The sequence below is a fragment of the Macrobrachium rosenbergii genome, chromosome 13, assembly GCF_040412425.1.
Source record: "Macrobrachium rosenbergii isolate ZJJX-2024 chromosome 13, ASM4041242v1, whole genome shotgun sequence".
Classification (NCBI taxonomy): Eukaryota; Metazoa; Arthropoda; class Malacostraca; order Decapoda; family Palaemonidae; genus Macrobrachium; species Macrobrachium rosenbergii.
The window spans coordinates 19309549-19337404 of NC_089753.1; the positions used below are offsets into that span (position 1 = coordinate 19309549).

At 39.0% G+C, this 27856-nt stretch overlaps 1 protein-coding gene across 5 annotated transcripts in view; it reads left to right on the top strand.

The window, feature by feature from the left end:
- LOC136844949 (uncharacterized) overlaps positions 1-27856 on the top strand; it is a 351479-nt gene that overhangs the window by 303652 nt on the left and 19971 nt on the right. For all 5 annotated transcript variants that reach the window (XM_067114372.1, XM_067114374.1, XM_067114375.1 and 2 more), the window contains 4 exons: positions 2919-2983; positions 9992-10091; positions 11469-12978; positions 22474-23775. In XM_067114372.1, coding sequence (XP_066970473.1) covers positions 2919-2983; positions 9992-10091; positions 11469-12978; positions 22474-23775 — 2977 coding nt within the window. The remainder of the gene's footprint in view (positions 1-2918; positions 2984-9991; positions 10092-11468; positions 12979-22473; positions 23776-27856) is intronic.

Consider the following 27856-nt stretch of genomic DNA (forward strand, 5'->3'; position numbering starts at 1 on the left):
GTATGGCCGTTGCTTATACTTTTACTTCTGTATCTTATAGGAATCACTACCAGTTTTCTCTTACTAAGGGGAGATATGACATTATGGTGCCATCTTCACTAGAAAAAACTTTTGGTCATTTGACTATAGATCTTAGGAACTTAGGTTATATTCTAAACTAATTACTTTTTTCTTCCACTGATGGACCTTATGTTGTTCCTACTGAAATGCAAATTGTTGCTCATATAGGAATGTCCTTCAGTGTGAGCTTGGAAATGATTGTTGAATTAGGTAACAAAATTAAAATTTTAAGCGTTAACTGGTGGAATTTTAAGCGTTAACTGGTGGTCATGAAGGCGGAGTTTGGGAATACCCTTCACTCACCTCCTTTTTCCAAGCACTCTTTCTTTGGCTGACATCAAGTAGGGGCACCTACTGCATTCCTTGTCATTGCTAAATTTAACAACAATCTTTGGCTGCCATTAAGTGGAGATATGTTACTGCATTCCTTGTCGTTTAAGTGGAGATATGTTACAGCATTCCTTGTCGCTTAAGTGGAGATATGTTACTGCATTCCTTGTCGTTTAAGTGGAGATATGTTACTGCATTCCTTGTCGTTGCCAAATTTTGTGTTTTGTTTTGAGTTAGTTTGTGTATACAAGAAAGTGTCATTTGGAAGTGTGAAGGGCCTTCGAGTGTAGTGAACCTTCAACCCTTCTGTTTAGGTGGATCTCAGCCATGTGGGAAATTTACTGCTGTTGGGAATTTTTGTGGTAAAAGAAGTAGCTTAGAAGAGTAAGCCTACCACTTCTCTCTCTACTCCCCCCTTTTAGGCAAGAGGTGGGACTGCATGGGAGGTGGGGAATCAGTACACTTGCCCTTATTATGTCACCTGCTACATCTGCTGCTGCTACAGTTGGCAGGAGCTCAAGGCTGTAGGGCATCCAGGAGTGGTCATCTTTCCTTCATCTTTTTCTATGGAAGAGGCTTCAGAGCATCAACTACAGCTACTTCCTCATTGTCTTCATCTCCCTCCTGTAGTAAGAAGGAGAGGCAAAGAGGCCTCTCACAATAAGTCCCCTAAAACTTCCAGTGAGCATTCATCCTACCCTGTCTCTGGGAGGTGGCAGTTTTTGGTTATGTGGGTGACCAATCAGTTATGGCTAGGCATGCACAGGCCTTATTGAGCATACTCAGTTCCGTGTCTCAGCCCCTCCCTCTTGGACACGAGTATAGCCCTTGGTTTGCCCTGGTGTTTCTCAACCAACACTTGGTTGAAGCAGTGCAGCCTGCTGGGTCTTCTGTTCTCTGGTGCCATATCCTTGTTCAGCCCTGGAGGAGATCTCTTGGCACCGCTGGGATTTTCTGGGCTCCTACACCCTTTCCCCGGCTCTGGATTTGCACAGAAGTTCAGTGTGTCCTACAGGCTGATGATTGTACCCTCAAGCTAGGGAATTCAAACCCAAGACCATGGGAGGCCACAATACTCTGCTATGGCACAATCCAAGGTTGGAGAACAAGGTTTGTCCAGAGTAACCTTCTCACTTAGAAGGGCTGCATACTAAGGCTAAAGAGTCTCTTCCACCCACTGGTTTGATTTTGGAATGTCCTCTTGTCAAAGAGTTGCCTGCCTACTCATTTAGGCAGAGATGTCACACTCTGAAGTGAATGTTGCTAAGGAAAAGCCATATTAAACCACTACCATAAATTGACTATTATTAAATTATATTTCTGATCGTGTTAGCTTTCTTGGATGGGGATCCTATTCAATTCTTGATTATTGTATGTGAAAAGGTATTGAATCTCATGTCTATCAATATTTTGGGGCTCCTGGCTACTGTACTTGTAACTTGTATTGGGGAAATTATATTGTTTAGATAACTGGTGAGGTGTAAATTATTTTCTTCTGCTGTTTGCAGTTTTGCTGTCACATTTGGGTGGCTGCTTATTTAGCCTTTCTTCTTGATAGAATTGAATCAAGGGAAATTTTTTTGATGATAAATGTTTCCACATTAACTTAACATTCAGTCATCCTCCTCTTCATTGTAAGGTAACTTGCTCTCTCTTTGCTATGGGTACTATTTTGATCACAAGGTCAAGAGAATTCTTCCTTTTAGGTGGCCTTGAAACACCTTCCATGACACCTCTTCTTACGTTTAACCCAAAAATTGGTCATCCAAACCAATGATACAAACCATCTTCTTACAAGAGCTTTATGTTTTAGTATTAGAGCATCTTTTCTTTACTGAATTAATTGGGCGGTAGTCGAGGGTTCATTTTATGTTTTGATTAACTTTAACAAACCAGTATGGCTTTGATGCAAGGGGCTTAAGTTAACCGTGAGGCTAAAGAGCCATTGTAATGAATGATAAAAGCAGTGGTTCACAATGAAAAATATTTTTTCTATTACATATTTTTATGTTGTGTAATAATGAAATTGTTGAAGTTTTTATGGTTTTAAGTCTGATATGTTTTCTTGTAATAAGGTTTTCACTAATGAAATTGCATTGCATTTAGTAGAATTTGTGATTCTCTCTGAAACTTTAGGACTAGGTTAAATTTTTAGGTTTGTAAACAAAAGATGTGTATTTGCTGTAAACCAGTTTTATGTAAAATAAAGTAGAAGAGGTTTAGTGACTAAAAAGTAAAATAAAATAATTTATCAAGGGGGCCCCACCAGTAGGACATTTTTTGTTATTGAAATATTGACAAGTTCACAAAGTAAATCTGGTTGAGTTTTTTTTTAGAGTTTTATTTCAGAAATTGTTTATTGTTGGCCAATGCATTATGCATAAAGATTGTAAAATCCGTCATTTGTATCCTATCTGTACCTCAGAGAGGGATTTTAAGAAAATTGTAAAGTTTGAATGTTTATGTTGCTGATAAGCCACATGCTGCATGAATAAGTTGATTTTGTATTTTTAATGCTTTAATTTCAGGACAGTGGTAGCTTAAGTTGGGCAAAAGAAGACTCAGAATGCCTTTTATCAAAGGCACAACCTAGGCAAGTATTATCAGTCTTTTTCTGTAGATCTTGATTTTTTGGTAGCTGCCTGTATTATGCTGAATTGTCATTCATGTTATTTTTTACATGTACAGAAATTATTCTCTGCTTCTCACAAGCATAAAGACTATTATACTTTGTTTTTATGTCAAATTTTCCCTTACGTGGATTAGAAGTTGAATGGTTTTCCATCAGTTTTGTTTTGAGCACTTCCAGAATTCCCATATAGAATTGATCTTTATGTTGGGTTTTTCTTCATGATTTTTGGGTGGTCTGTCTTGTCTTCATTCTGATACTACTGTAAGTGCTACGTTTGTGATTACCTTCTTATCTCCCATTCTCAACGGAGGACTAAACCATCACCTCTGATATTTGGTGTCAGATCTGTTCAGAATCACATTTATGTTCTTTTGGAGGTCATAGCAGGCTATACACTTGCATAATAAGTGTATATTCTTGTTTTTTTAGTCATATACAACTCTTATTTACAAATCGTTTACCTATCACTATATTCATACTGTTGCTACCCATCACCTTGTTGCCCTTCCAGTATGTGCTTTATAGCCAGGTATGTTCTTAACCACTTCTGAAGCTTCCATTTCCATCACAACATGGTCTTCCTCCTCTCTCTCTCTCTTCCCTGTTTGTTCTTTGTATACACTTCAGGCTTCTGAAATTCTGAGTATCTCCTGTGATGGCATCCATTACATTCGTAATGGTGAGTTCACCTCTACATCTTTCCAGTGTCCACGTGGCCACTTTCTTGACTGTACATATAGATTTTCTTAGAACCCTTGTTCACTGACATCTGATGTACAGGAAACCCCTGTATTCGCAGGGGATGTGTTCCAGACCCCCCCGCAAATAGTTAAAATCCTCGAATGCTTGCTCCCACTCCCTCTAAAAACACTTATAACTGCTTGTCTTGAAAGTTCAAATACGAAATGCATAAAGTAATAAAGTATCATCAGTCCCGGTTTACGACATCAAATATAGTTTAAATTATTATCCTATTACTGTATTAATCTTTGAAATTATATTATTAATATAATTTCAAAGTCATCTTAAACATTAGTACCCTTAAAAATATATACATACATACTTCTAAGCCTTCCAGCCAAAGTAGAGAGAAAGAGACTTACCACTTCAACTTATATTCAACAAGGCTGGCTGGGGCAAAAGATAGACAGAGAGTTTATCTCTTTAGCCTCTCTGACAACAATTTGAAAACACTATGAACACACACACACACACCCACACAAACAGTATCTTTTTTTCACAGAGAGAGAGAGAGAGAGAGAGAGAGAGAGAGAGAGAGAGAGAGAGAGAGAGAGAGAGAGAGAGAGAGAGAGAGAGAGAGAATAACTCCTTACATATCAAAAGATTGAAATACTTGAGCTTCTGAGGGCAACACTCTTTCTCCTCTGGCCAATGTGTCAAACTGTCAAGTAAATTGACATTTAACCTCCCTCTCCTTTCTCAAGTCAAGGAAAAAAGACTGGAAATCACTATTTGTTTGTTTAAAATGTTAAAAAATTTACTACACAAATGCATGGAAAATCTTATATTATTATTATTATTATTATTATTATTATTATTATTATTATTATTATTATTATTATTATTGTTATTGTTTAATCTTATTAATCTTAATATTTGAAAGTTAGTACTTTAGGCAAATCATTTATTTATCATACAAAAGAAACATACGTACACATTACATGTTGGAAAAATTCTCTCATCTAAATAAGAGAGAGAGGGAGTGAGAGAATTATTATTTTTATGTAATGTTATTTAATCTTATTAAACATAATATTAATACTTGAAAATTAGTATGTACCGTATATCAATATTTTATAAAATGTACCCTCTAAAAATGCTTATACTGTCATCCTGGAACACTTATACTGTATGTCGTTTTAATATAATTTCAATAGTACAGTAAACCCCCCGTATTCGCGGGGGATGTGTACTGCACCCCCCTGTGAATACCTAAAATCCGAAAATACTTAAAACCCCTCTAATAATTCTTAGAATTGCCTATTTTGATAGTTTAAACGCAAGAAAAACCCTCTAAAAATGCTTATACCAGAGTATTTTAGTAGTTTTATCACAAAAATTGCATTTAGTCATGAAAGTGATATGAAAATACAGTAATTAGAGAATATTTCTCAGTAAAAAATACTGCGAACGGGTGAATTTCCCGTGAATAATTTGTAGATACGTTCCACAGAGAAATCCGCAAGTACGTGAGTCCGTGAATCGTGAGAACGCAAATACGAGGGTTATACTGTACTTTAATATAATTTTATATTTCAATAGTATCAATTCTGAGCATCTATCTTCGTTTTAATGAGGTCGGATCTGTCTTGAGTGGAGGGGAGAAAACCAGTTTCTCTCTCTCTGAGTTACGTATTATTTAATCTTACAGTATTATTATTATTATTATTATTATTATTATTATTATTATTATTTGAAAATTAGTAAATCATTTTTTATCATAGAAAAATGTATTTGGTCATGAAAATAACATGAAAATACACTAATTCGTGAATATTTCCCAACGAAAAAGTCCGTGAATTGCCGAATTTTTTCCGAATAATTTATAGATACGTTCCACAGAAAATCCCGCAGTTCGTGAGAATGCGACTATGGGGGCTTTACTGTAGTTTGTTATTTTATTTGAGCTCATAAAATATGTGTACTGTAAGTACTTATTGGGAAACAGTAATCTTTCATTTTTTAATATTTTATGCTTGTAGTGTCATATGACTTTTATTCTGTTATTGTTATTTTAAGTCCCCCTACCAACAAAGCCAGTGAGTTTTAAGCTTAGTTTATCTCTGTCACTCTGTGTGTCCATCGGAGTGCCTTTCATGATTGCATATTGCAGTTCTTCACATAGATGGAGGGATTTTATTCAAATTATATAGTAAAAAGGTAGAACATCAGGCTAGATTTGTGTGAAGGTAGGTTGTCTGTCTGTTCTGTTAATTTGTCAGTCAGTGTAGCATTTCCCTTGATTTTAGTTGTTACTTTTGGAACTCAACACATCTGAAGGGGTTTAAGTCAGACTTGTAGAAAAGTTAAAAACCATCTTGTATGATATGTATGAAAAGAGATTGTCCGTCTACTAGTCCGTCTACTATGGCACAAATGACTTCAGACATTATACCAAAAATATCTTATTGGGAGAAGTTTACTGTATTTATGCACCTTTGTAAGACCAAAATGGTATCTTCAGTGTTGTAAAAGTTGGAATGTTCTTAGAGAGGATTGCTTGGGAGTTGGTAGAGGATGTATGGCTTTAGCAGTGGTCTCAAAATGCTTGTTGATTTTGTCAATTATATAAATAAATGTATCAAGACTTATACTTATGTGTCCTGTCAACTTGTATGCTTCTTCACAACTACTAATTTTTAAATTATTAAATTTCGAAAGTTTTCCTTTCCTCAGATTGACCCTCTCGTGTATTTTGCACCTTTAGATGCGGGTGAAGTTTTGTCAAAAAGTTTTCTTGTCAAGTGTTCAAGGTTTGAAGTGAAGTGAAGTGCAGTGAGAGTTCCCTTTATGAAATTTCCTAATGGGAATGGTGTCAGAACTTGAAGAAAAAGTAAATGTTAAAACTGACTATAGCATGTCCTTAAACATCTCTCTGTTTGAATCAGTCTTATTTAGTGCTGTTTCATCCTTGTGCATTCACTCCCAAGTAATGGGAGGAAGTAGTTCTGGAATAGCTTGATGAAAAAATAAGGGAATTGTCTGTATTTTTTGAGATTTAGAGATAAGGGCTGCATCTGTATAACAAAGATTTGTAATTTAGAGAAGAGTCTGTGTATCATTAATTGAATATGAAGTTATTAGTGTGGTGACAACATCTGTAAATGAGGGAATGTTATTTGAACATTACGTTTCCAGTGCATTGGTCAACTTTTCTAAATTAACTAATAATCCGTATATCATCAGTTTAATATCAATCTATTGATTTAGTGACAACATCTGCAAATGAGGGAAGAATATGTATATTGTCAGTTAATTCTAAAGTTATCAGTGCAGTAACAATATCTGTAAATGAATGAAGGATTATGTCAGGGCCATTGCTTTGCCCATTGCCACCAGGTAGAGCTAATTGGTTGCTCAGGTATTTTGTCTAAGGACTTGTGGATGTGGTACTGAAAGAGGCAGAAGCTGTCTGGCACTGCTAGTAGTTACGACAGCTTCTGCCAATTACTTACAGTATCGCACCCACAAGTCCTTAGACACCTTCTCTTTGGAACTTGTGTTGCTAACTAAGTTACATTGAACAGAAAAGCATCTCACCCAAGATTCATGGGTTGGCACAAGTCTTGGAGCAAAAGGGGGAATGACTGGTTTCGTGTTTTTTTCCTCTCTCTCCTGGACCATATTATCCAAGGATGTACAGTACAGTATTAATGCTGGTTTGGCATGATGCAGATAATTTAAGACAATGGAGCATCCTCTCCTAAGGTTGTAGTTTGAAAATTTGACTCCTCAGAACTCCTTTGAACTGATGGCTGGGTTGATAGACCATTATCACCAAGTGTAACTGTGGAATAAAATGTTATTCCATACAGTGTTTCTAATTTTTTTTATTGTGGTGTTTAGTTTTCTTGTATCTGCATTAATTTATAGTTAATGCCATCAGAATCTTAGGATGTAGCCTCATCCATTTATACTCACAGTATGTTGTAGTAGCTAAAGCCATGGTACATATGAGGTGAGCCAGTCAGATCTGTGCATGCACCACAAAGCTGTCAAAACATGATCAATGCTATCTTATCTTTGTTGATTTTTGTTTCCAAAATTTTGCTAGCGATAGTTGAGGTGCATCTTTGAGGCCAGAACATCTTTGATGCCTGGAAATATAGTATATGAAAAGTAATACAAATTCCCCCAAGTTACAATTTTATGATAGCAGTTGGATGAATGTACCTGTATACCAAAATTTGGAATTTTAATTTTTTCTTGGGTATTTGGTGCTGGGGTTGTTGTGTATGGTACTTTCTTTCTATCGCAAGCAGGCAGGCAGCAGTGGCAGCACTCCTCATCTCTCCATCTGCCATGTGGTTGCTTAGTATTACTACTATTTATTTGGGCATCCTCCTCTTTGTTTCGAAATAAATATCTACGATGACTGAAAAATGCCTGTCAGAATCTTCAGCTGCTGGTGAGAAGAGGAGGAGGATGTTGCTGTTGAGGAGAAAATGAAAATAATTGCCAAGCATGGAGGCTGCATGCCAGTAATGTCTGTTGCTTGAGAACTTAGGGTTACACAATCAACAACAATCAACAATCTCAACCATCTTGAAAGATAAGTGAACTAATTATGCTGTAAAATCTTTGGCATTAGTTAATTCCTCTCTTATCACAAAGAAAAGTGCTGTGTTGATTGTGGAAATGGATGTAGGCATATGTAAGTTTTCCTGGCGTGTTCAACCATGAAGTATTACAAGGATGCTGCCAGTATGAGTTGCCCTTTTCCCAACTTTCTGAAAATTTCCTTTGGGAATTTCCATGATATTTTAATCCGAATGTTAGTGCTTTATATATTAAAATTTGCAGGAAATGGCACTCATCACTGGAATATTAAAAAAAATTTATTGCTTTGTAATGATAAAAAAAATTGTTACAGAAACTAAAAATGGAAAGGTTTAAGTTTTTCAGTTTTTAAAATTTTCAGTCAACTAAACACACATACAGTATCTTGATGCATTTTTGTTTCCATAAATGCACAGAAAGAAAATTCACTTCAGAAATCAGAGAGGAAAAATTAAGCTGATATCACAAGTAATTCAACTGCAGTGAAATATATAGTGTAAGCATATTGCACTGCATTCCCAAAGCTAATCATTCTCACAAATCTAATTGTGTTATCTGGATGTATTATTCATTTCCCTCACTATACTGTCAGTGACAGCACCAGTGAGGAATTAAAAAGATAGTCTATGGGTTTAGAGTTTCTGTCAGGTACTCTGACAGGTCCTTTGCAAAAATAATAAATTTAAGTATAAATAAATATTCACAGTTCTCAAACTTCCCATGTGCTGCTAATATATGTGTGAACTTCCTTTAAAGAAAAAAAAGTTGCACAAGTGTATTAGCAATTTATTGTCTAAAAATAGAGACATTGTGGCAACAATTCATTGCTTTTGTCTCCTAATTGGTTGATGAACAAGATGACATCATAATACTCCGCCTCTTTCTGCCCATACAGGTATTACAGTATCTCCCATAGGATTGGAAATACAAGGATCATTAAAATAGACGGTCGTATTTTGTTAGGCTAAGAAAGTAGGTGTCTGAGGACATTCAAGAATGTATGTATGATTGATGGGTCATTGATGAAGTAAATTATGTTTACCACTGCATTTTTTGGAGAACTGAAAGCCATTGAGTAAGACATGGTTTTCTTCTCATACCAATATGACAATCAAAAGAGAGAGCGTAGTAATGGTGCTATTGGATTTAATCAATAATTATAATGTCCCATCTTATGTAAGTCATAGTTTAGCATATATACAGTGTATACAAATTGTGCACTTTATGGTACAGGTATTAACCAATATTTTTACAAGGAAAATATGTATATATTTTTTTATCAAACATGTAAACTTTGTCAATGAAAAATAAATGATTGGTGAAAAAGTGTCCAGGACCAAACTGCCTGGAGATATAGCCAGGGAATGATGTGTTGTTGGTGAAATTAACGAAGGGGAGAGGAAAGGTAGATGTCGTAGGTGGTGTGCACACGATAGACATTGGTTCTTGGTGAGTTAGATTATTATAGTATTGATCTTTTATGAGAACTTTGGTAATGTCTTTGATGCTGTGCAGGGTACCCTGTAGGAGGTATCTCCATATGGACATATATCTTGAGTATTGGTTGGAAGTTGAATTGATGAAAGTCAGTATCTTCAGTTCTTTCTCATATTGCTGTTGTCATTGATACAAAATGTGCTTATTATTCATGTTAATTTTATCCTTCAGGAAAGGTATGCCTGACAGGGGAACGAAGCAATTTAAAAATGTTGTTTTAGTTGCCAGTCGTTACTATGAACATGTGTTAAAGTCCATGGAAAATGCACAGGTGAGTTATATGTATGCACTTAGACATGCTGGTCATTCATGATCAAAGTCGGTTTTGGGTATACAGTTAGTCCCTGACTTACAAATAGACATAAGTTAGGAATACACACTATAACCTGTATTACTATTTTAGCAGCATGACCACGTGACCTTATGTAACTGTATAGTACTGTAATAATGTCATAGGGTTTAATGAACAACTTGAATTACATTTCTGAACTCTTCAAGGAAATTTGGCCTGAAATGAGGAGTAGAATTAAAGGTAAACTTAAAGAATTTGACTGCTAATTACAGAGAAATTTGACAGCTAATTAAAGGGAGACCAAAGGGAACAGATGTAAAGTGAAAGGCAGAAAAGAATGTAGCTGGTGGTCAAATAGATGCTACCAAGAACTTTTCACTCTCTCCTGTAAGTTACACAGGCACACCTTGAGCAGCACCATCTCTGTTAAGGAGCTGCATTAAATGTACTGTTACTTACGATGTCTCATCCTACTTATCTGCTCAGCTTCTTTAACCCTTTCACTTATGACCCATATGAACATTTACGACTGTGGGAAGTGGCAGTGACTTGAGTGACAAGCGTGTGTTCAAAGATGTGTAGCTCTGACAATGGTTGAAGCAGACTGCTCAATTTTATATCATATTGCAGCTGAGTAAATTTTCTATATAATGGCACAAAAACTTCCCCAAATAACTTTTATGTGGTTAAATAATGAGTAGAATTTACAAGAAACAAGAATTTTTCACTTCTCTCAGAAAAAAAAAATATTTGTGATAAAGCCTTTCTTTTATCCATAACACTCACAGATAAATCACCTAGTTGTTGCAGTGCAATAGTTGTAATTATGGGAAGGAAAATATGAAAAAATTAATAAATGTCATTATAGAATAAAAATCTAAAACTGTACAAAACAAACATATATGTTACATATGTATTAAAGAATATCTCTCTCTCTCTCTCTCTCTCTCTCTCTCTCTCTCTCTCAGAAAAAATTAAATGATGTTATTTTAGAATAAAATTAAAAACTATACAAAAACATACATCACATCTATGTAAAAAGATATTTCCTCTCTCTCTCTCTCTCTCTCTCTCTCTCTCTCTCTCTCTCTCTCTCTCTCTCTTCTACTGTAATTTTAAACATGTGGTGAGGTATGCAAAAACTTGTTACATTTGCCAAAATACGTTTACCTATTTGCAATTTTACGAAAGTGAACACTTGTTATTCACCATTCACTCTCTCTGTGCATATCACAGAGAATGTAATTTTTAGCATACTTAAGAAATTTTACAATGTTAATAGAAGTAAAATCAAATACAGTAGTCCCTTCGTATCCACATTTCTGATAACTGTCTAATGATATTTTATTATTTCAGGTGAAGGTGTTATACAGTGAGAACCCAGTCTCTGAGAAGCTCAAACAGCTTATAGAAATTCATAAAAAAAGATATGCGATGGATACTCTGTGGATAATCATTTCTGGCATATTTACTCTGGTTAATAGTGAAAATTATATAATGTGCAGTTCTTGTAAACATCCTTTGAACTTTCTGAAAGGTCAACAGAACTTGGACATTGTTAGTTTCATAGAGTATGCTTCATCAGTCTGTGTAAATGCTCAGAAAATATTAGGACATGGGAGTGTGATAATCCTAGTCCCACCAATTCCAGCATCAGTGGCTGTTGTTGAAAACTATTTCAGTCATGAAGAATTGCACAGTGAAACTAGTGAAGTGTGTATTCCAGTTACAAATCGTCAAACTTACATAGAGTTGAAAAGTTTCTATAGTAAATTTTGCCATTTGTGGACTCAGTTAGCTTGTAGTCAGATAAGTCACTGGCTTAAAAATAAGCCCTTTGAATCTTTGAGAGATTCTAGTTATTCCAGGTTGAGAATATTTTCCAGTAACCAGGGTCATGACACAGGATTGGATACATGGTATAGTGCAATACAAAACTTTCTTTGTTTAGTTTTGTGCTCACCGAGTCCAGATGCACTGGACAATTACACTTCAGGTTCAGAAAGTACAATTGAAGAACGTTACGAGAAAGTTGTTGTTCTGGGTAGTACCGCATTCACAAAGAAGCTTCAAGACTTAGCATGTAATATGAATGTAACTTTTGTTGATGAAAATGTGAGTCTTGACGATGATGGTGTGACATTTTTAAGTGAGTTGAAATGTAAACACCCAAATAAAACCATGTGGGTTATTTTGGCAGGGGTTTCTGAAGTGTCAGAACTTCTTGATGAAGGGTATCCAGAGTGCAACTTATTTTCGTGCACTCGCTCTTTACCTGCTTTTGTTTACAAGAACCACACGTTAGGAGACCCTGCCTGTAAGAGTATGTCTTCCCTTGAAGTGGTAACAGCTGTTCTTAAACAGGCTAATGGCTTTGCAGTTGCAGCCACAGAGAAATTGAGTGAAGAGAGTGGCCTTTTTTTAGCACCAATTACACCTCTGCTTGCAGCTTGGGGTGGCGAAGGCTCTTTTCTTGGTCATGAAGTGTCTTCCTTTCACCATGACAGTAGTCACAGAATATTCAAGCAAAATCCAAGTATCCCAATTTTGTGTGGCGATATGGAAGTGTGGCTGCAGATAACTGAAGAGCTCGAAGGGCAGTGGCTCAAATTAATTATGGACAGTTTATTAACTAACAAAGTTCTGTATGGCCTTATGAAGAAGTATATTAAAGTGAAGCCACAAGTGCTGAAATTTTTGGAAAGTGAGAGTTTGGGTGAAGCTGATAAGGTACCAGAAGTTTGGTCAGTGTTGATGGCTGACATATTCAGGTATTTTTTGGGGGCTAATAAGGCTAACAAAACAAAATGTGTTAGTTCCTGTAGCCAGGAAAAGACCAAGCTTCAAGTGGAGTCTTTCATGAAAGGTAGGTGGGATAGTACTAGTTATGGGTTGTAAGAGTTTAGGGCTTCTGTTTGTAAGAGTTAGGACTTCTGATACATGGAATTTTACTTATAGGACTTACCTGGTAGTTACATATAGCTGTCGCTCTGACGCGCGGCAGAATTTTAAATTTCGCGCTAGCTTATAAACACCTAGGTGATCCTCTACCAGGCCCTCCTATAGGTAACAAGGAACTATCCCAACAATGTTCTAGAACCCATTAAGTTTTCTGCCGAGAGACTGGCAACACGGTCTCGTTTTGTGGTTGAATTTTTTGTCTGCAATTTATACTTAAGTATTTCTTTGTGGTTTTTTGTCAGCTAGCGCTTTGCAATTTGTGGTCGGAATTAATTCTATGTACAATATGTCTGATTCTGGTTCCCAGTATAGATATTGTGCTTTAGGCTGTAGGACCTGTTTGCCTAATATGGCTATCGACCCCCATTCAGTTTGCTCTTCATGTAGGGGTAAATTTTGTAATTCAGAGAATACATGTGAGGAATGTATGCATCTAACAACGGATGAATGGTCAGCCTTAGAGAAATATCTACGGAAGTTAGAAAAGGACAGAGTTAGGAAAGCCAGAGGTCATCATCTGCTAAGTCTGTAGGGCAGGTAATTCAATCTGTTAACCCCTCTCCTATTAACTCTCCTTTGTCCGACCCTGTTGATCCCAATCCTATCACCGTGTCAGAGTTAAAAGTCCAGATGGACACTAAATTTTTCAGCTGTGCTTTCAGCCATCCAGACGATGGGCCAAGCCATTGAAAAATTGGCTCCTCGAAGTGAAGTGTTAGTGGAGGAGGTGTCTGTTCGCCCACTCGTTCTCCCAGGTCTAGACCTCTGTCGGACTCCTGGTTCAGGAGAGGGCATGTCGAAAACCGAAGGAGGCGAGTGGGGCTTGCTCCCAAGCAGTCACCCCCTCAAGTATTCCTGTTGTGCATTCCCAGGATGCTTCTGCACGCCATAGAAAAGGCGCTGCTGGGGATGTGTCTTCTAGTGGTGATGATTCTTTGACTCCTCCTCGAAGTGGGCGCTTCAAAGCATTCTTTCTCGCCTCTCAAGAGGTCTCGCGCCGCCTCCTGCAGCGATTCCTAAGAAAAAGATCGTTTGACGGATCCGCATGCGGGGCTGTAGCTTCTGGGAGGATCCTGAACCTTTTTCCTCCTCCTCTTCAGTAGATCAGCCTCGTCGGTCGGAACCTACGCTGCGTACTACGCCCGTAATGCGTGTTTCGTTCCAGGAGCGTCTACATCTCGTCCAGCCTCATCGCAGATAGTGCCTCCTCCTACTACTGGTCAACAAGATCCCCATTTTGTCGCTCAAGTCACGGACAAATTGACGGATCTTATTCAGTTCTTTGTGGCGCTCGTGCTGCTTCGGGAGCACCTGTTGCGGAGACACTTCTTTGAATGCGCCACAAGTCTTGACTCAAGAGCCTCCCACTTCGCATGCACCAATGAAGAGGCTCAACCAGGCGCTTCAGCATTCTTTCTGGCCCGGATTCGCCACGCTCGGTTGGCGAACGCCACTTCAGCATGGCGCGCCGCTTCAGCTTGGCGCGGCGCCACACTCTGACGGATTCGGTGCCACATCGGCATGGTCGCAAGACTTTAGATTCTGGCGTGACCTACTTTTCGTCAGGAAACTGTTCCTGTACACCAATTGTCTCCTGTGTCTTCTGTAGACGAAGAAATCAAGAAGATGTAGAAATAGAAGAGGACTTTCCAGGAATCAAGGAGAAATCTTGGGTTATAAGGAGTTACTCAAGTTTTTCGTGGAGAACTTTGGGGACTCTTTTAAGCCTTCGACTCCGCTTCTCCTAGATCGCAGTTTAAGAGGGATAACGCCTCGGATCCAGCTCCTTTTACACGCCTAGTTTTGGCGATTTCGGCCAAGAAGGCTATCAAGAAAAATTAATTCCTGGCTCTCAGACAAAAGAGAGCAAGGCAAGAGTATGTTTTGTCTTCCACCCTCCAGATTGGCTCATCGCAGCCGCATGTGGTACGAGACTGGAGAACGTTTTTCTTTGGTGTGTCTGCCTCCGCTCAAGGACTTCTCCAGTCTAGTGGATTCAAGTCGTCATACAGCTCTTCAATCAGCGAAGATCTTTTTCACGCAGTCGGAGTTGGATCATCTTCTCAAGAGTATTTTTTCGCTGTTGTGAGGTCATCAGTTTCTTGATTGGTCAGTGGCGGCTCTGGCTAGGAAAGTTAAAGAATTCGGACTTTCGGATGCGCAGTCGACGGATTTCACTTCCAGTAGTCGACTGCATAGACAAGGGGTATGCGACAGCCTTGAGCTAACTTCGGTTTTTGCAACCGGAGTTCTGAAGAAACGACAACTCTGGTGCTCTTTTTGGCGAAGGGTGTTTCCCGAGCCAGAGGTCTGCTCTCCTCTTTGCCCCTTTGTCGAAGGACCACTTGTTCCCGAAGGAATTAGTTCGAGAGACTGCTGAAGCTCTCACACAAAAAGCAACACAGGACCTGTTGGCTCAGTCAGCAAAGAAGCCAAGAAGACTACTCCAGTAGCTACTTCCACCAAAACTTCAGTGTTTTCGGACACTTCCAAGACGTTCAGGGGCAAGTCTGCTTCTCGGCCCTTTCCAAGTTTCAGTGGGAAAGGAAAAATCTTCTGCTCGACCTTCCAATTTTCAACAAAAGAAATGAGTGTGCTGTCCTCCACATAGCAGTAGGTGCCAGACTCCAGTCGTTCTCGGAAGCCTGGCAAAAGGTCACTCAAGATCCTTGACCTTACAGGTGATCCGAGAGGGGTACTCCATCCCATTCCAACAAAAGCCCCTCTATCGGACGCCCAGTCGTTTTTCCAGCATACCCAACGACTCTCAGAAGTTTTGCGCTTCGAGAAGAAGTAGAAGCACTACTAAGGAAACAAGCCATTGAATTAGTGCCGACCCCATGCTCTCCGGGTTTTACAACCGTCTCTTTTTAGTTTCGAAGGCGCCGGGAGGTTGGAGGCCGGTTCTAGATGTGAGCGCATTGATCGTTTCGTAAAGAAGACGAAATTTTCGATGGAAACGACAGAGTCGGTGTTAGCATCTCTTCAACCGGGCGACTGGATGGTCTCGAGAGACCTCCAGGATGCGTACTTCCACGTTCCAATCCATCAGGAATCAAGGAAGTTCCTGAGGTTTGTTTTTCCAAGGCAAAGTTTTCCAGTTCAGAGCTCTTTGTTTCGGACTGTCAACTGCACCTCAAGTGTTTACAAGAGTTCTGTCAACGGTGGCTAAGAATCTTCACTTGCAAGGAATAAGGATGTCAATGTATCTGGACGACTGGCTTCTGAAAGCACACCCAAAGCCAAATGTGTGGAGGACCTAATGAAGACATTATCTCTGGTAAAGGAACTAGGCCTACTAGTCAATGTTCGGAATCGTCCCCTCTCACCATCACAGCAGATGGTTTATTTGGGAGTGAGAATGGACTCTCTGACTTTTCGGCTTCTCCATCAACACGGAGAGTAGAGTCTTGTCTAAGCATGATAGACGACTTTCTACATCGCGAGGTTTGCTCAGCCAACCAGTGGATGAGCTTACTGGGACCTTAGCCTCGATGGAGAAGTTCGTAAAACTGGGGAGACTCAAGATGAGGCCTCTGCAGTTTTATCTACAAAGCCAATGGCCACGCAAAACCCATCCGGATTCCTTTCTTTTCAAGATCTCAGATCAGATCAAGAAGGAACTGTTCTGGTGGAATTCAAGAGAAAGACTACAGGAGGGAATTTCTCTTTTTATCAAGAACCCAGACCTCACACTCTTGTCAGACGCTTCGGATCAGGGGTGGGGAGCGACTTTAGACAACAAGGAATGTTCGGGCCTGTGGCAGGAAGAACAGAAGAACTGCACATAAATGTGAAAGAACTGAAAGCGGTACATCTAGCCCTGATGCAATTTCAGCAAGAGGTAAAAGGCAAGGTTATTCTAGTTCAGTCGGACAACACGACAGCTCTTGCTTATATCAAAAGGCAAGGGGGCACTCATTCCTTCTCCCTGTATCAGACGACCAAGGAACTTTTAGAATGGTCGGAAGAGAACCAGGTCACGTTATTGACCAGGTTCATAAAAGGCGAGAGGAATGTAACAGCGGATCTTTTAAGCAGGAAGAATCAAGTCTTGCCCACGGAATGGACCTTACATCTGCAGGTTTGCAAACAATTGTGGAATCTGTGGGGTTGTCCGCTAGTAGACCTGTTTGCAACAGACAGAACAAAAACGCCTCCCAGTATATTGCTCCCCAGATCCAGACGACAAGGCACTTTGGGTGGATGCAATGACAATGAGTTGGGATTGCCTAGATCTTTTACGCTTTTCCACCTTTCAAAATTATCAGGAAGGTCTTGGAAAAGTTCAGGAACCACAAGAACACCAAGATGACTCTAATCGTTCCTTTCTGGCCATCGAGGGAATGGTTCCCAGATCTTCTCCTCCTCCTAGCAGATTTTCCGAGGATGCTCTGTCGAGGAAAGATCTACTCAGACAACCCCACTTCCTGAGGTTCCATCAGAACTTGTCCGCCCACGGCTTGTCGCCTGCAGACTGTCAGAGCGACTCCTCAGGAAGAGAGGTTTTTCAAAGGAGGTTGCAGCGCTATTGCGCGACCCAGAAGAAAGTCTTCGACGCAGTATACCAGGCAAGATGGAATCAGTTTAGAGACTGGTGCAATAGACATGGAGTTTGTCTTCTAAAACCTCTCTAAATCAAATAGCAAAGTTCTTGCTATCCCTTTTAAGGAGAAAGGATTGTCTTTGAGCACAATTAAGGGTATCGATCAATGCTTGCGCTGGTATTTAAGCACAGAGGTCTAGACATCTCGAACAATCAGGATCTAACAGATTTACTTAAGTCTTTTAATACCTCAAGACGAAAGTTCCTAAACAAATAGCATGGAATTTGGACATCGTTCTTAAATGGATTTGTTCAGATCAATTCGAGCCTTTGGCAAATGCATCGTTGAGAAATTTGACTAAGAAAACTATTTTCTAGTAGGACTCGCAACAGCCAGGAGGGTGAGTGAGGTTCATGCCTTGGACAAAACTATTGGTTTCTCTCAAGGAAAAGCTGTATGTTCTTCCTCTCTTAGGTTCTTAGCGAAGAACGAAGATGCGTCCAGACCATGGCCGAGGTCTTTCAGCATTAAGAGCCTTTCAGATCTTGTGGGAGAAGGAGAACAAGAGAGATTGTTGTGCCCGGTGAGAGCCTTAAAGTTCTATATTCACCTAACAAAAGGTATCAGGGGCTCTTGGAGAACTTGTGGTGTTCTGTGAGAAACCCGTCAAGACCACTTTCTAAGAATGCTCTTGCTTTCTTCTTAAGAGAAGTTATTTCAGAAGCCCATGTGAATTGTCAGGACTCAGACACGGGAACTCTGAAAGTGAGAGCACATGAGATAAGAGCTGTAGCTACTTTTTAGCTTTCAGGCACAATCTCTCAGTGCAAAAAAGATTGTGAATTTACATTTTGGCGATGTAAGCTTCGATCTTTCGCATCGCATTACTTGTCAGAATTGAAGACTGATTTTGACAATGGCAGTACCTAAGGCCTTTAGTAGTTACTGACACGGTGGTGGGTGAGGGAGAAAGAGGGGCAACCCTATCCGACTAACATTTTTCTCCTTGAAGTTGGAAATTGAGTTTGGTTGCGTCGTCTGTAGGTACTATGTTGTTGGTTTAGAGTACCTACAATCTTTTAATTTTGTGGTTGAAAGTTTTTAATTTTATATTTTGGTGATAGAGGTGATCCCTTATTGTTAATTTGGTTCTGCGCCCAGAGCAAGGGGCATACTAAGTCTTGTCCGTCACGGCATTGTCCTCTACGGCAGTACTAACAGATTGTATCTGACACCGGATCCTTTATATCCTGTCTATACAATCGAGGGATAAGCAGACTACAGAGGCAGTAACCGCTGAGTCAGCAATCCTTCAAGGTAAGGAACTAAAATTCATGTTTTTGATTTCTAACAATATATGTGGCTGACATGGTCCCACCTCCTCTAAAGGTGCCAATCAGCTATATGTAACTACCAGGTAAGTCCTATAAGCAAAAATGATATTTTTATGATAAAATAAGGTTTTACTTATACTTACCTGGTAGTTACATGAGTAAACCCGCCCACCTCCCCTCTCATGTCAAGTGGGCTTAAAACTTAATGGGTTCTAGAACATTGTTGGGATAGTTCCCCTGTTACCTATAGAGGGCGCTGGTAGAGGGATCACCTAGGTGTTTTAGCGCTAGCGAAATTTAAAATTCTGGCCGCGTGTCAGAGACGACAGCTATATGTAACTACCAGGTAAGTATAAGTAAAACCTTATTTTATCATAAAAATATCATTTTTATACATTCCAACATTTTCTTACAAATACCATAGACATGGTCATATTAAATACTGATCATCTTAATTTTATTAATCCTCAAGTATCAGGTTAGGATAGGTAAACCTAATTTTGAATTGGTCTTTGAAAAATATATATAGTTTATTTTAGAAAACACTTCTTTGTATGCATTCCCTATTTCACCTATAAATTGCTCCCATTCCTTTACTTCCTTATAACATGAATGGGAGTGTCTACCTAGTATTCATTGCTGATGCCAGTTTTCTGCAATTCACTTTTATTGCTAAAAGTTGGTTCTTGGTTTTTAGTCCTAAGTTCTTGTTGGGCTAGACCGCCATGGAGAATTGGACACAGTCATGAATATTTGATGGCTGCTCCAAAATGGACCAGTCCGTGTTATGAATGTATGTAAAACTGGGCTATGTATGTTGCACCTTTTCTTAAAAGCAGTGACCAAGTAATTGAGCTTGAGGAGGACTGAAGAATGACAAGGATTATGATAATGGAGGGTGTGTATGGCACAAACGAACAACAGAGATCATCAAACTAGCTTCAAGAAGTAGAAAAGAGAGACATTTTCCCAAGTGAGGCCAATGAGAGGCTTAAAGAAAAAACACAGACAAGTGATCAGGGAGAGAATGCAATGGCCTATTTTCTTTGATTACAGATAATATAAAGTGACTTATATGTGTCGTGACTGGTACTTTACTGTCTAGCTGAACTGTATTATAGAGCGAAGAATCTCTTAAAAAAACTTAGGTTTTTAAAAGCTTGGATGATATTTCTGGATTTTGTTGAAGAAAATCCAACAATAGTCAGACCTGAAGGTTTCTTCAAGCCATACAGAGAAGTAATTGCTTTAATTAATACTTAAGGAAACCAAATCTGGCAAAGATTGAGGAGTGAATTCTCCTCCCATGAGGCAGTTTGCACTTATTTGATATTAGCACTAAGTGCAACGTTGTGCCAAGTAATTTGTTACTTAATGTAATCTAAGAAATATTTTACTTTGGCATTAGAATTTTGGTATTGATAGTATATGTATTTAATTCAATATTCATATTGACATTGATATAATTGTTGATATTAACATTGATATTGGAATTAAGGAGACCAAATCTATGCAGGAGAAATTAGGCTTAGGAAGTGAACTTGCCCCTGAGTTTGTTGTTTGTAGCTTTGCATTGCTATTCTAGTAATGATTGCCTTTTATCTTTATCAAGGCCATATAGGGGAGGTTGGAATCGGGAAGGGCATCTGTCTGTGAAACATGTCAAAACTAATTATGCAGTGAGCTCTTCATTGGGTGTTATACATGCTAGAACATTGCCCAGAAGGGACATCACAGATAAGTCTCCCTATTTCTGTGGCCATGTAAGGACTGCTACTTAAGAGTGGGTGCAGCTAAAGAAGCAAGCTTACCCTTTAAATTTGGAATGTTAAACATAGGCAGCATGACAGAGAGGACGTGATTGCCGATCTAATGAAACTTAGAAAAGTAGATGTGTTGTGTGTGCATGAGTCCTGTTGAAGTGTAATAAAGCATAGGTTTAATTTTACTTAGTGGGCTAAGAGTTTTATAACTAAAATGTGGAATAGTTTACTTACCCCAGTTGTGGAACCTTCAGATTTCCAAATGTTTAAGTAACAGCAAAATTGTTCCTGCTTTCTGCTGATGTTTTCTGAACTCAGGTACACCAGTTTTATTTTCTGTTCACCCTCTGCTATAAGATCTCTCTCTCAGTGGGCTGATTCCCCATTGGAGTGCTTTATGGGTTTTCAGCAGAAGATTTAAAAGAAAGAAAAGGACAATTGAACATCCTAAGTGGAACCTCCCTTTGATTCTCTGACAGCTTGTCTAAATGATGTAGGGACACCTAGTGTTTTCCCTTAGACCATACTTTGGAAAGAGTGTTCTCATCATTTGTCTCTTGAAGAGAGGTCAGTAAGGTACATGCTTTGTTGGGCCTAGTTACATATGTTAGAAGTAGTTGTCCATGATTTTATCTTATGATCTGGACTTTGTCAGAAAGAATCAGATTTCTAGTAATCCTTGTCTTGTTGCAAACTTAAGACAGAGGATGATCTGCTCTATCCTGTGAGGGCCATCCCACCACTACTACTAGAGGATAGCTCTAACCTTTTCCTGTTTCCAGTTCAGTGGAAAAAAGCAGGCCTTCAGGAACACTTACTTCAGTTTGGTTAAGACAGGCAGTCCTATGGGCTTAGGCAAATGTGCCTGAAGATGAAACTGGACAGGTAAGAGTGATTTTTCTTAAAATCAGAGCCATCTCTACTTCCTTGGCTTTTAAAAGAAATTTTACCATGAGATTAGCTGTTTTAATGCTGGAAGTTGCTTTGCCAATCTACTTTACCATAAGAATGGCTGGGTTTGTATTCATTGAGGTTGTTGGTCGTGGCAGGCCAAGTTTTACCTGCTGCAGCAAATGTAGTGGTGCATTCATGTTTTACCTCTTCCTAAATCATCCTTTATTCATACTTCATGTGATCAAGAGATATAGTCTACCAGAGTTCCTGCATGTCCTATCTGAAAGTTTACATTGTTTCACTTCTGAGAGTGTACCAGTACAAACTTCTTGCTTTATTCTTGTAGTTTTCTACAAAAATAACCTTTAGCATTACTTGAGCCTTGGTATCTGACTCATACAGTCCCCAAGTGTTCACCTGGATCCAAGCAATTGGGTGCTTTCAGTTTCTTAAACTCTCCTAAAACACTACTCGGGTATACATATGATTTATGGGGTTATGATGAAACAGACTTTTTAAAAACATAAAAACTAGATTTACATACAGACGCAATCATGCGCTAGAGTGCTCACCTCAGCCTGTTGTATCTTGCTGGTGCATATTTTGTCTATACAGGCAGCAAGGAGAGCTTTGTTTACTGATGGGTCACCATGGCATAGGCATGAACATTTGCTTTCTTTCTGTCAGAAAGACTAAAGACTTTATGTCTAGGAACATTCAGGATTGCAAATATTGGTATGTTAGGTTTGGTGGGTTTGCATGTAAAGCTAGTTTTAAAAATGTAGTATTAGCTTCTCATGTTACTGTTTTCATGTAGTAATCATGAAGTGTATTTCAGTTATGTGATAATTTTTATTTTCAGATCATGGGGATAAGGCAGATAAAGATCATTGGTTACTTCGTGAAAGAGGAATGAATTCACCAGTGACAATGCCCACAGTTTTTGATAAGTTCTCTGTCCAAAGTTTCAAAGACAGTAACTCCTTTAATAATCAAATGCAGCATGATAAAGCAGACAAAGATCATTTGTTACTTGGTGAAAGAGGAATTAATTCACCAATGACAACACCCACAGTTTTTAATGAGTTCTCTGTCCAACGTCTCAAAGATAATTCCTTTAATAATCAAATGCAGCAGGTTAAGGCAGATAAAGATAATTTGTTACTTGGTGAAAGAGGAATTAATTCACCAATGACGACACACACAGTTTTTAATGAGTTCTCTGTCCAAAGTCTCAACGACATTAATTCCTTCAATAATCAAATGCAGCAGTCGTTATCCCCAGCTGTGGCACCTTCAGTAATTCCTCTTTCTTTGCGCTCGCCATGCTTGGGTTCCGTCAGTGATGCTTTACCACACATGACATACTCACTGCCCCTTCCAGTGCAGTCAGTTCCTCTGCCACCTGCACCTGTACCTGCACATTCATTGCCCCTTCCAGTGTCCTCAGTTCCTCTGCCACCTGTTACTGCGCCTTTACCTGCACATTCATTTCCCCTTCCAGTGCAGTCAGTTCCTCTACCACCTGCACCTGTACCTGCACATTCATTGCCCCTTCCAGTGTACTCAGTTCCTCTGCCACCTGTTACTGCGCCTTTACCTGCCCATTCATTTCCCCTTCCAGTGCAGTCAATTCCTCTGGCACCTGTACCTGCGCCTTTACCTGTACCTGCACCTTTACCTGTACCTGCACCTTTACCTGTACCTGTATCTTCACCTTTACCTGTATCCACACCTTTACCAGTACCTGCACCTGCACCTGTTCCTTTCCCACCTTTGCATTTACAGCATTCAGCTTCCTCACCTGTGTCTTCATGTTCAGTGCTACCACATCGAGTTCCCCCTCCAGCTCCAATGGCAGCGCCATCTTTGCCGTCACATTCAGTTTGTTCAGTCACATCACTATCACGACCAGCTCCTTCACTTGCACAGTCATCAGCCTCAACTTCCAAACAGTTAACAGCTCCAGATAAAATTCCAGAAGATTCAAGAGATATCATACAAGCTTTATGCAAACAAGAGCCAAATACACAAGGTGCCAAGGTCATTATTGAACATACTGCTGCTGATATGAACCACACTGAAGCTGAGAATATACTGAAGGGCTTTGGAGAACTTGAGAACAATGGTCTGCGTTGGTATCAAGATCAAAAGGATCAAGATGGTAAGTGTCTCATTGTGAAGTGTTTTGGATGAGATAGTTTAGCTTTACTATGTTTTTAAGTGCAGTAGTAATAAATTTGTGAAAATCTCGTTACTGCAATGTTCTTTATAAGCAAATCATCATCAACATTGTCTCTGGTGCTCAGTGGCACAAATGGCCTGTGTGAAATTCTGCCAGTTGTGTCTTCCCTGTGCTTTATCTTCAGCACACCTCCACTCTTCTGCAGCCTCCCTCTCCCACCAGAGTATGTTTGATATCTCTTGTAATTATGTGCAAGCACCATTAGTAAATGGGAGATCAAGGTAGAAATAAAATTGAGTAGAAGAGATAAAAGAAAGGGAACTGATGAGTGTGCAAAGTTGAGTTGCATTACTGGGTTTATTTGCCATATTGCAGTTTGGATTGGTGTATCTGCTGCTTTGGAGATGATTTGAAGACTTGATGACATTTATGTATTTACAGTATTATGAAATTTAGGAGAATGTCAGTAAATAAAAGATAATGTGAATAAAACTGTAATTGTTCTCATTCACTGCACAAGTTTCTTATTTATGCATTACTATTTCTTATTCTGGTGTTCCTTATAAACTAATTCTTGAAAAAAATGAAATATAACTATGAAGAGAAGTCCCCTTCTCATTGTAGCATTTTGATTACCAGTGCTGGTGGTGGTACTGATTCCACTTTATGGTTTTATCCATCAACTTTTTAATGAGATCTATGGCCTTTTTGTTTGTTGCTATTGATTGTTTAAATGACACAAGTGTTTTAATAACTCCTTTTCCTTATTTTGACAAACTTGTAATTGAACTTACATCTTTACACATTCTTGTAACTAGTTTATTACAAACTTCTTGTAGTATGGTTACAAAGTTCAGATTGGTAATCTAATAGTAATAAAGATGGTTTGATGTGATGTCTATATGTGGTAATTTTTTTTCTCTCCAGTTAGTAAAGTTTTGTGTTGGCCTAACTTGTCCATGTTTTTGATATTTCTGTCATGTTTGTAGTGCTTCATCATTGTTCTTCCTTTTCATTAGAACTAAATCAAAACCAATTTGTTTGATCAATTATCCTGCTTTGTTGTCTTATTTTGATCTTTGTCTCTGGTAATGTGAGACTGCATAGCTTGTTTCGAAGGCTTTTGAGCAGCATGACTTTGGTCCCATTTTTGTTTTGGTTTCATTGGTTTTAATTTTGTAACATTTAGTAAATTTTCTGTCAAGGTAAATGCAAGTGGTAACGTAATGGCAATGTGTGGTGGGAGAGTCAACCAGCGAATAGTTAAAACCTGAGAGGGATTAATAAGATTTATCCCTTTGATGCTTTAAAGTCAGAACTATTTGAAGGGTTAGTGTGTGGATTCCAGGGATAGCTTTTTATCTGGTTTCACCACCAGTATGAAGGGATAATTGTATTCTGTGCAAGTCATGGTCCAACTAGGAAATCGTGCTTATAGTTGTGCCTCTCAAAATTTGTTTCCCATAGGGGGTAGTGCCATCAGTGCACCTCACGTGGTACACTGTAGGCATTAGTTAAGGTTCTTCGCAGCATCCCTTCGGACCCTAGCTGTGGCCTCTCTCATTCCTTTTTCTGTGCCTCCATTCATATTCTCTTTCTTGCATGTGACTTTCCACCCTTTCTAACCATTGTTTCACAATGCAATTGCAAGGTTTCCCTCCTGTTACACCTTTCAAACCTTCTTCCTGTCAATTTTCCTTTCAGCACTGAATGACCTCATAGGTCCCAGTGCTTGGCCTTTGGCCTAAATTCTATAATCCTTAAAATTTGTAAGTGCGATTTTCATGAGCAGGGTAGGGGTGGACATTTAGGAGCCTGTTCTTACTGCGATAGCTTAATACTTACAGTAAGTAAATGACAGTGGACAAATGGCAGCTCCAGTATGTCAAGTCATGAACATATTTTTAGCAGTGAGAATGGGTGTTCCTGTTTAGCTGTAGACATTGGTAAGTAAATTTTTGCAGAGTCCCTTCACACGTTGGTATAGCGAGTAATGAGAAAGCTGATGAATTGGCAAAGAGAACAACAGTGCTGAATAATGTCATGTCACCTGGAGGGCAGTTCCTTTTGTGGAGGGATGATTTCCTTACCATCATGCAAAAGGAGCACTGGTTGTAGACTTGGGAGGGTGTGACCTGTGGTGACCCGAAAATGCTGGAAATTGCTGAGCAGACCTTCCCTTGAAGGTAAAATTGTATGTCTGGAAGGTGGAAGACTGCCCAAGTCTGATGATTGCTTGTTCTTTACTCCATTTTAGGCTTGTTTCCTGTTACAGCAGGCACTGGATTCTTTCTGTAATAATTTCAGTGTTGATTTTCTTTAGTTGTTAATTTTCTTGTTTTACAATTTCTGCTTCTCAGCAAATGGTACTGCATTACTGTTTTTTATTGTTGATATCCTTTCTTAATGCATAGTCATTGATTATAAGTTTTGCTCTTTTTGTGATATACAGGCAGTCCCTGGTTATCGGCGGGGTTCCCAGCCCTTCGTTGGCTGATTCGGTTGAGCTTCAGACTATCACTCGATGGGCTGGAGTTCAATTCCCCCGGCTGGCTGATGAAGAGTTAGAGGAATTTATTTCTGGTGATAAAAATTCATTTCTCGCTATAATGTGGTTCGGATTCCACAATAAGCTGTAGGTCCCGTTGCTAAGTAACCAATTGGTTCTTAGCCACATAAAATAAGTTTAATTCTTCGGGCCAGCCCTAGGAGAGCTGTTAATCAGCTCGGTGGTCTGGTAAAACTAAGATGTACTTTTTCTTTCCGTTTCTGGTGTGATGACAACCGAAAATCAGCGATTTCGGCGATTTTCAGGGGTTATCGGCGCCGAAAAGTGCAGATTTTCAGTTATCGGCGCCTCAGTTAGGTATGTATTGGCGCCGATAAGCGGAAATCGGGGATTTTCGGCGCCGAAAATTGCCGATTTTCGTCGCTAGACAAGTGCCATAAAAACGGATCGCTGTTAATCGGGAACTGCCTGTATTTTCATCTCCCATTATTGGTGCCAGGTTATTTATTGTGAATTTTACTTGCGTTTAATGCTTAGTGCGTGCTCAGGCCACGTCCCTGTTGCTTCAAACAGCTCCATTCTTTAACACTAAATTGAGAGTAGGAGAGAGAAAGCTCAATTTTTAAATTTTTACTTGCCATTCTTAGATATCTCTGAAGCATTGGATCACCGACTGCAAGTTATGTTTCAGAAATTTCAGCTTAGACAATTTCATCTTGTCTCTCTGCCTCTGTATCTAATAGAAAAGCCTGTTGAATTTGCTTCAGCCAGTTTCGGACACTTTTAGATTTGGCAACAAGAAGGACTCTTTGGAATCATTTCAATACGTCAGGGTCTTCGAGATATAATGAAATTAAAGACCAAAAATATGCTTCTTAGCTGTGCCTTGTTCTTGGAAGTTCTCTGATTAGAAAAACCAAAAAAACTGTTAATGGTATTCTGGAAGCGGTAATGTTCACCAAATGCCATTGTTGGATGTTACCGGTTTTCAAACCCTAGTCTTATACTTATCAGGATTTAGCAAACTGATGCAACTAGAGAGCCATTACATGGAGGGAGGCTATTTATGATTAATCATTTTGTATGGAAATTTTTTTAATTTGTAAAAACTTTTTTTTTTTTTTATTTTGCAGTTGAACCTCAATATGATGGGTTTCTGGCTTTCTGATTTGATCATTTGTGGAATTTTCACCAGTAATTAAATTGAATATTTTTTGGAGCATGCAGTCATTAGTGTGAACCAGGAGATGACTCTTTAGCTAGATATGTAAAAAAAACTAAACTAGTGACATAAGTATCAAATGCTCATACTAATAGTGTATTTTACTGTTAGAAGAGAGTGCATTGTACTTATACACAAATCTGTGATAACTAAACATTTTCAATGTCAAACCTACATGCTTACAAGCTACAGACTACATCATTCGTGGGTGAGAAAAATGTGAACAACTGTAAAGCTGCTGACAATGCACATAGGGTTGGAAAAACAGGCGGTCCCCGGTTTACGACGGGGGTTCCGTTCTTGCGCCGCCTTGTCGTAACCCAAAATCG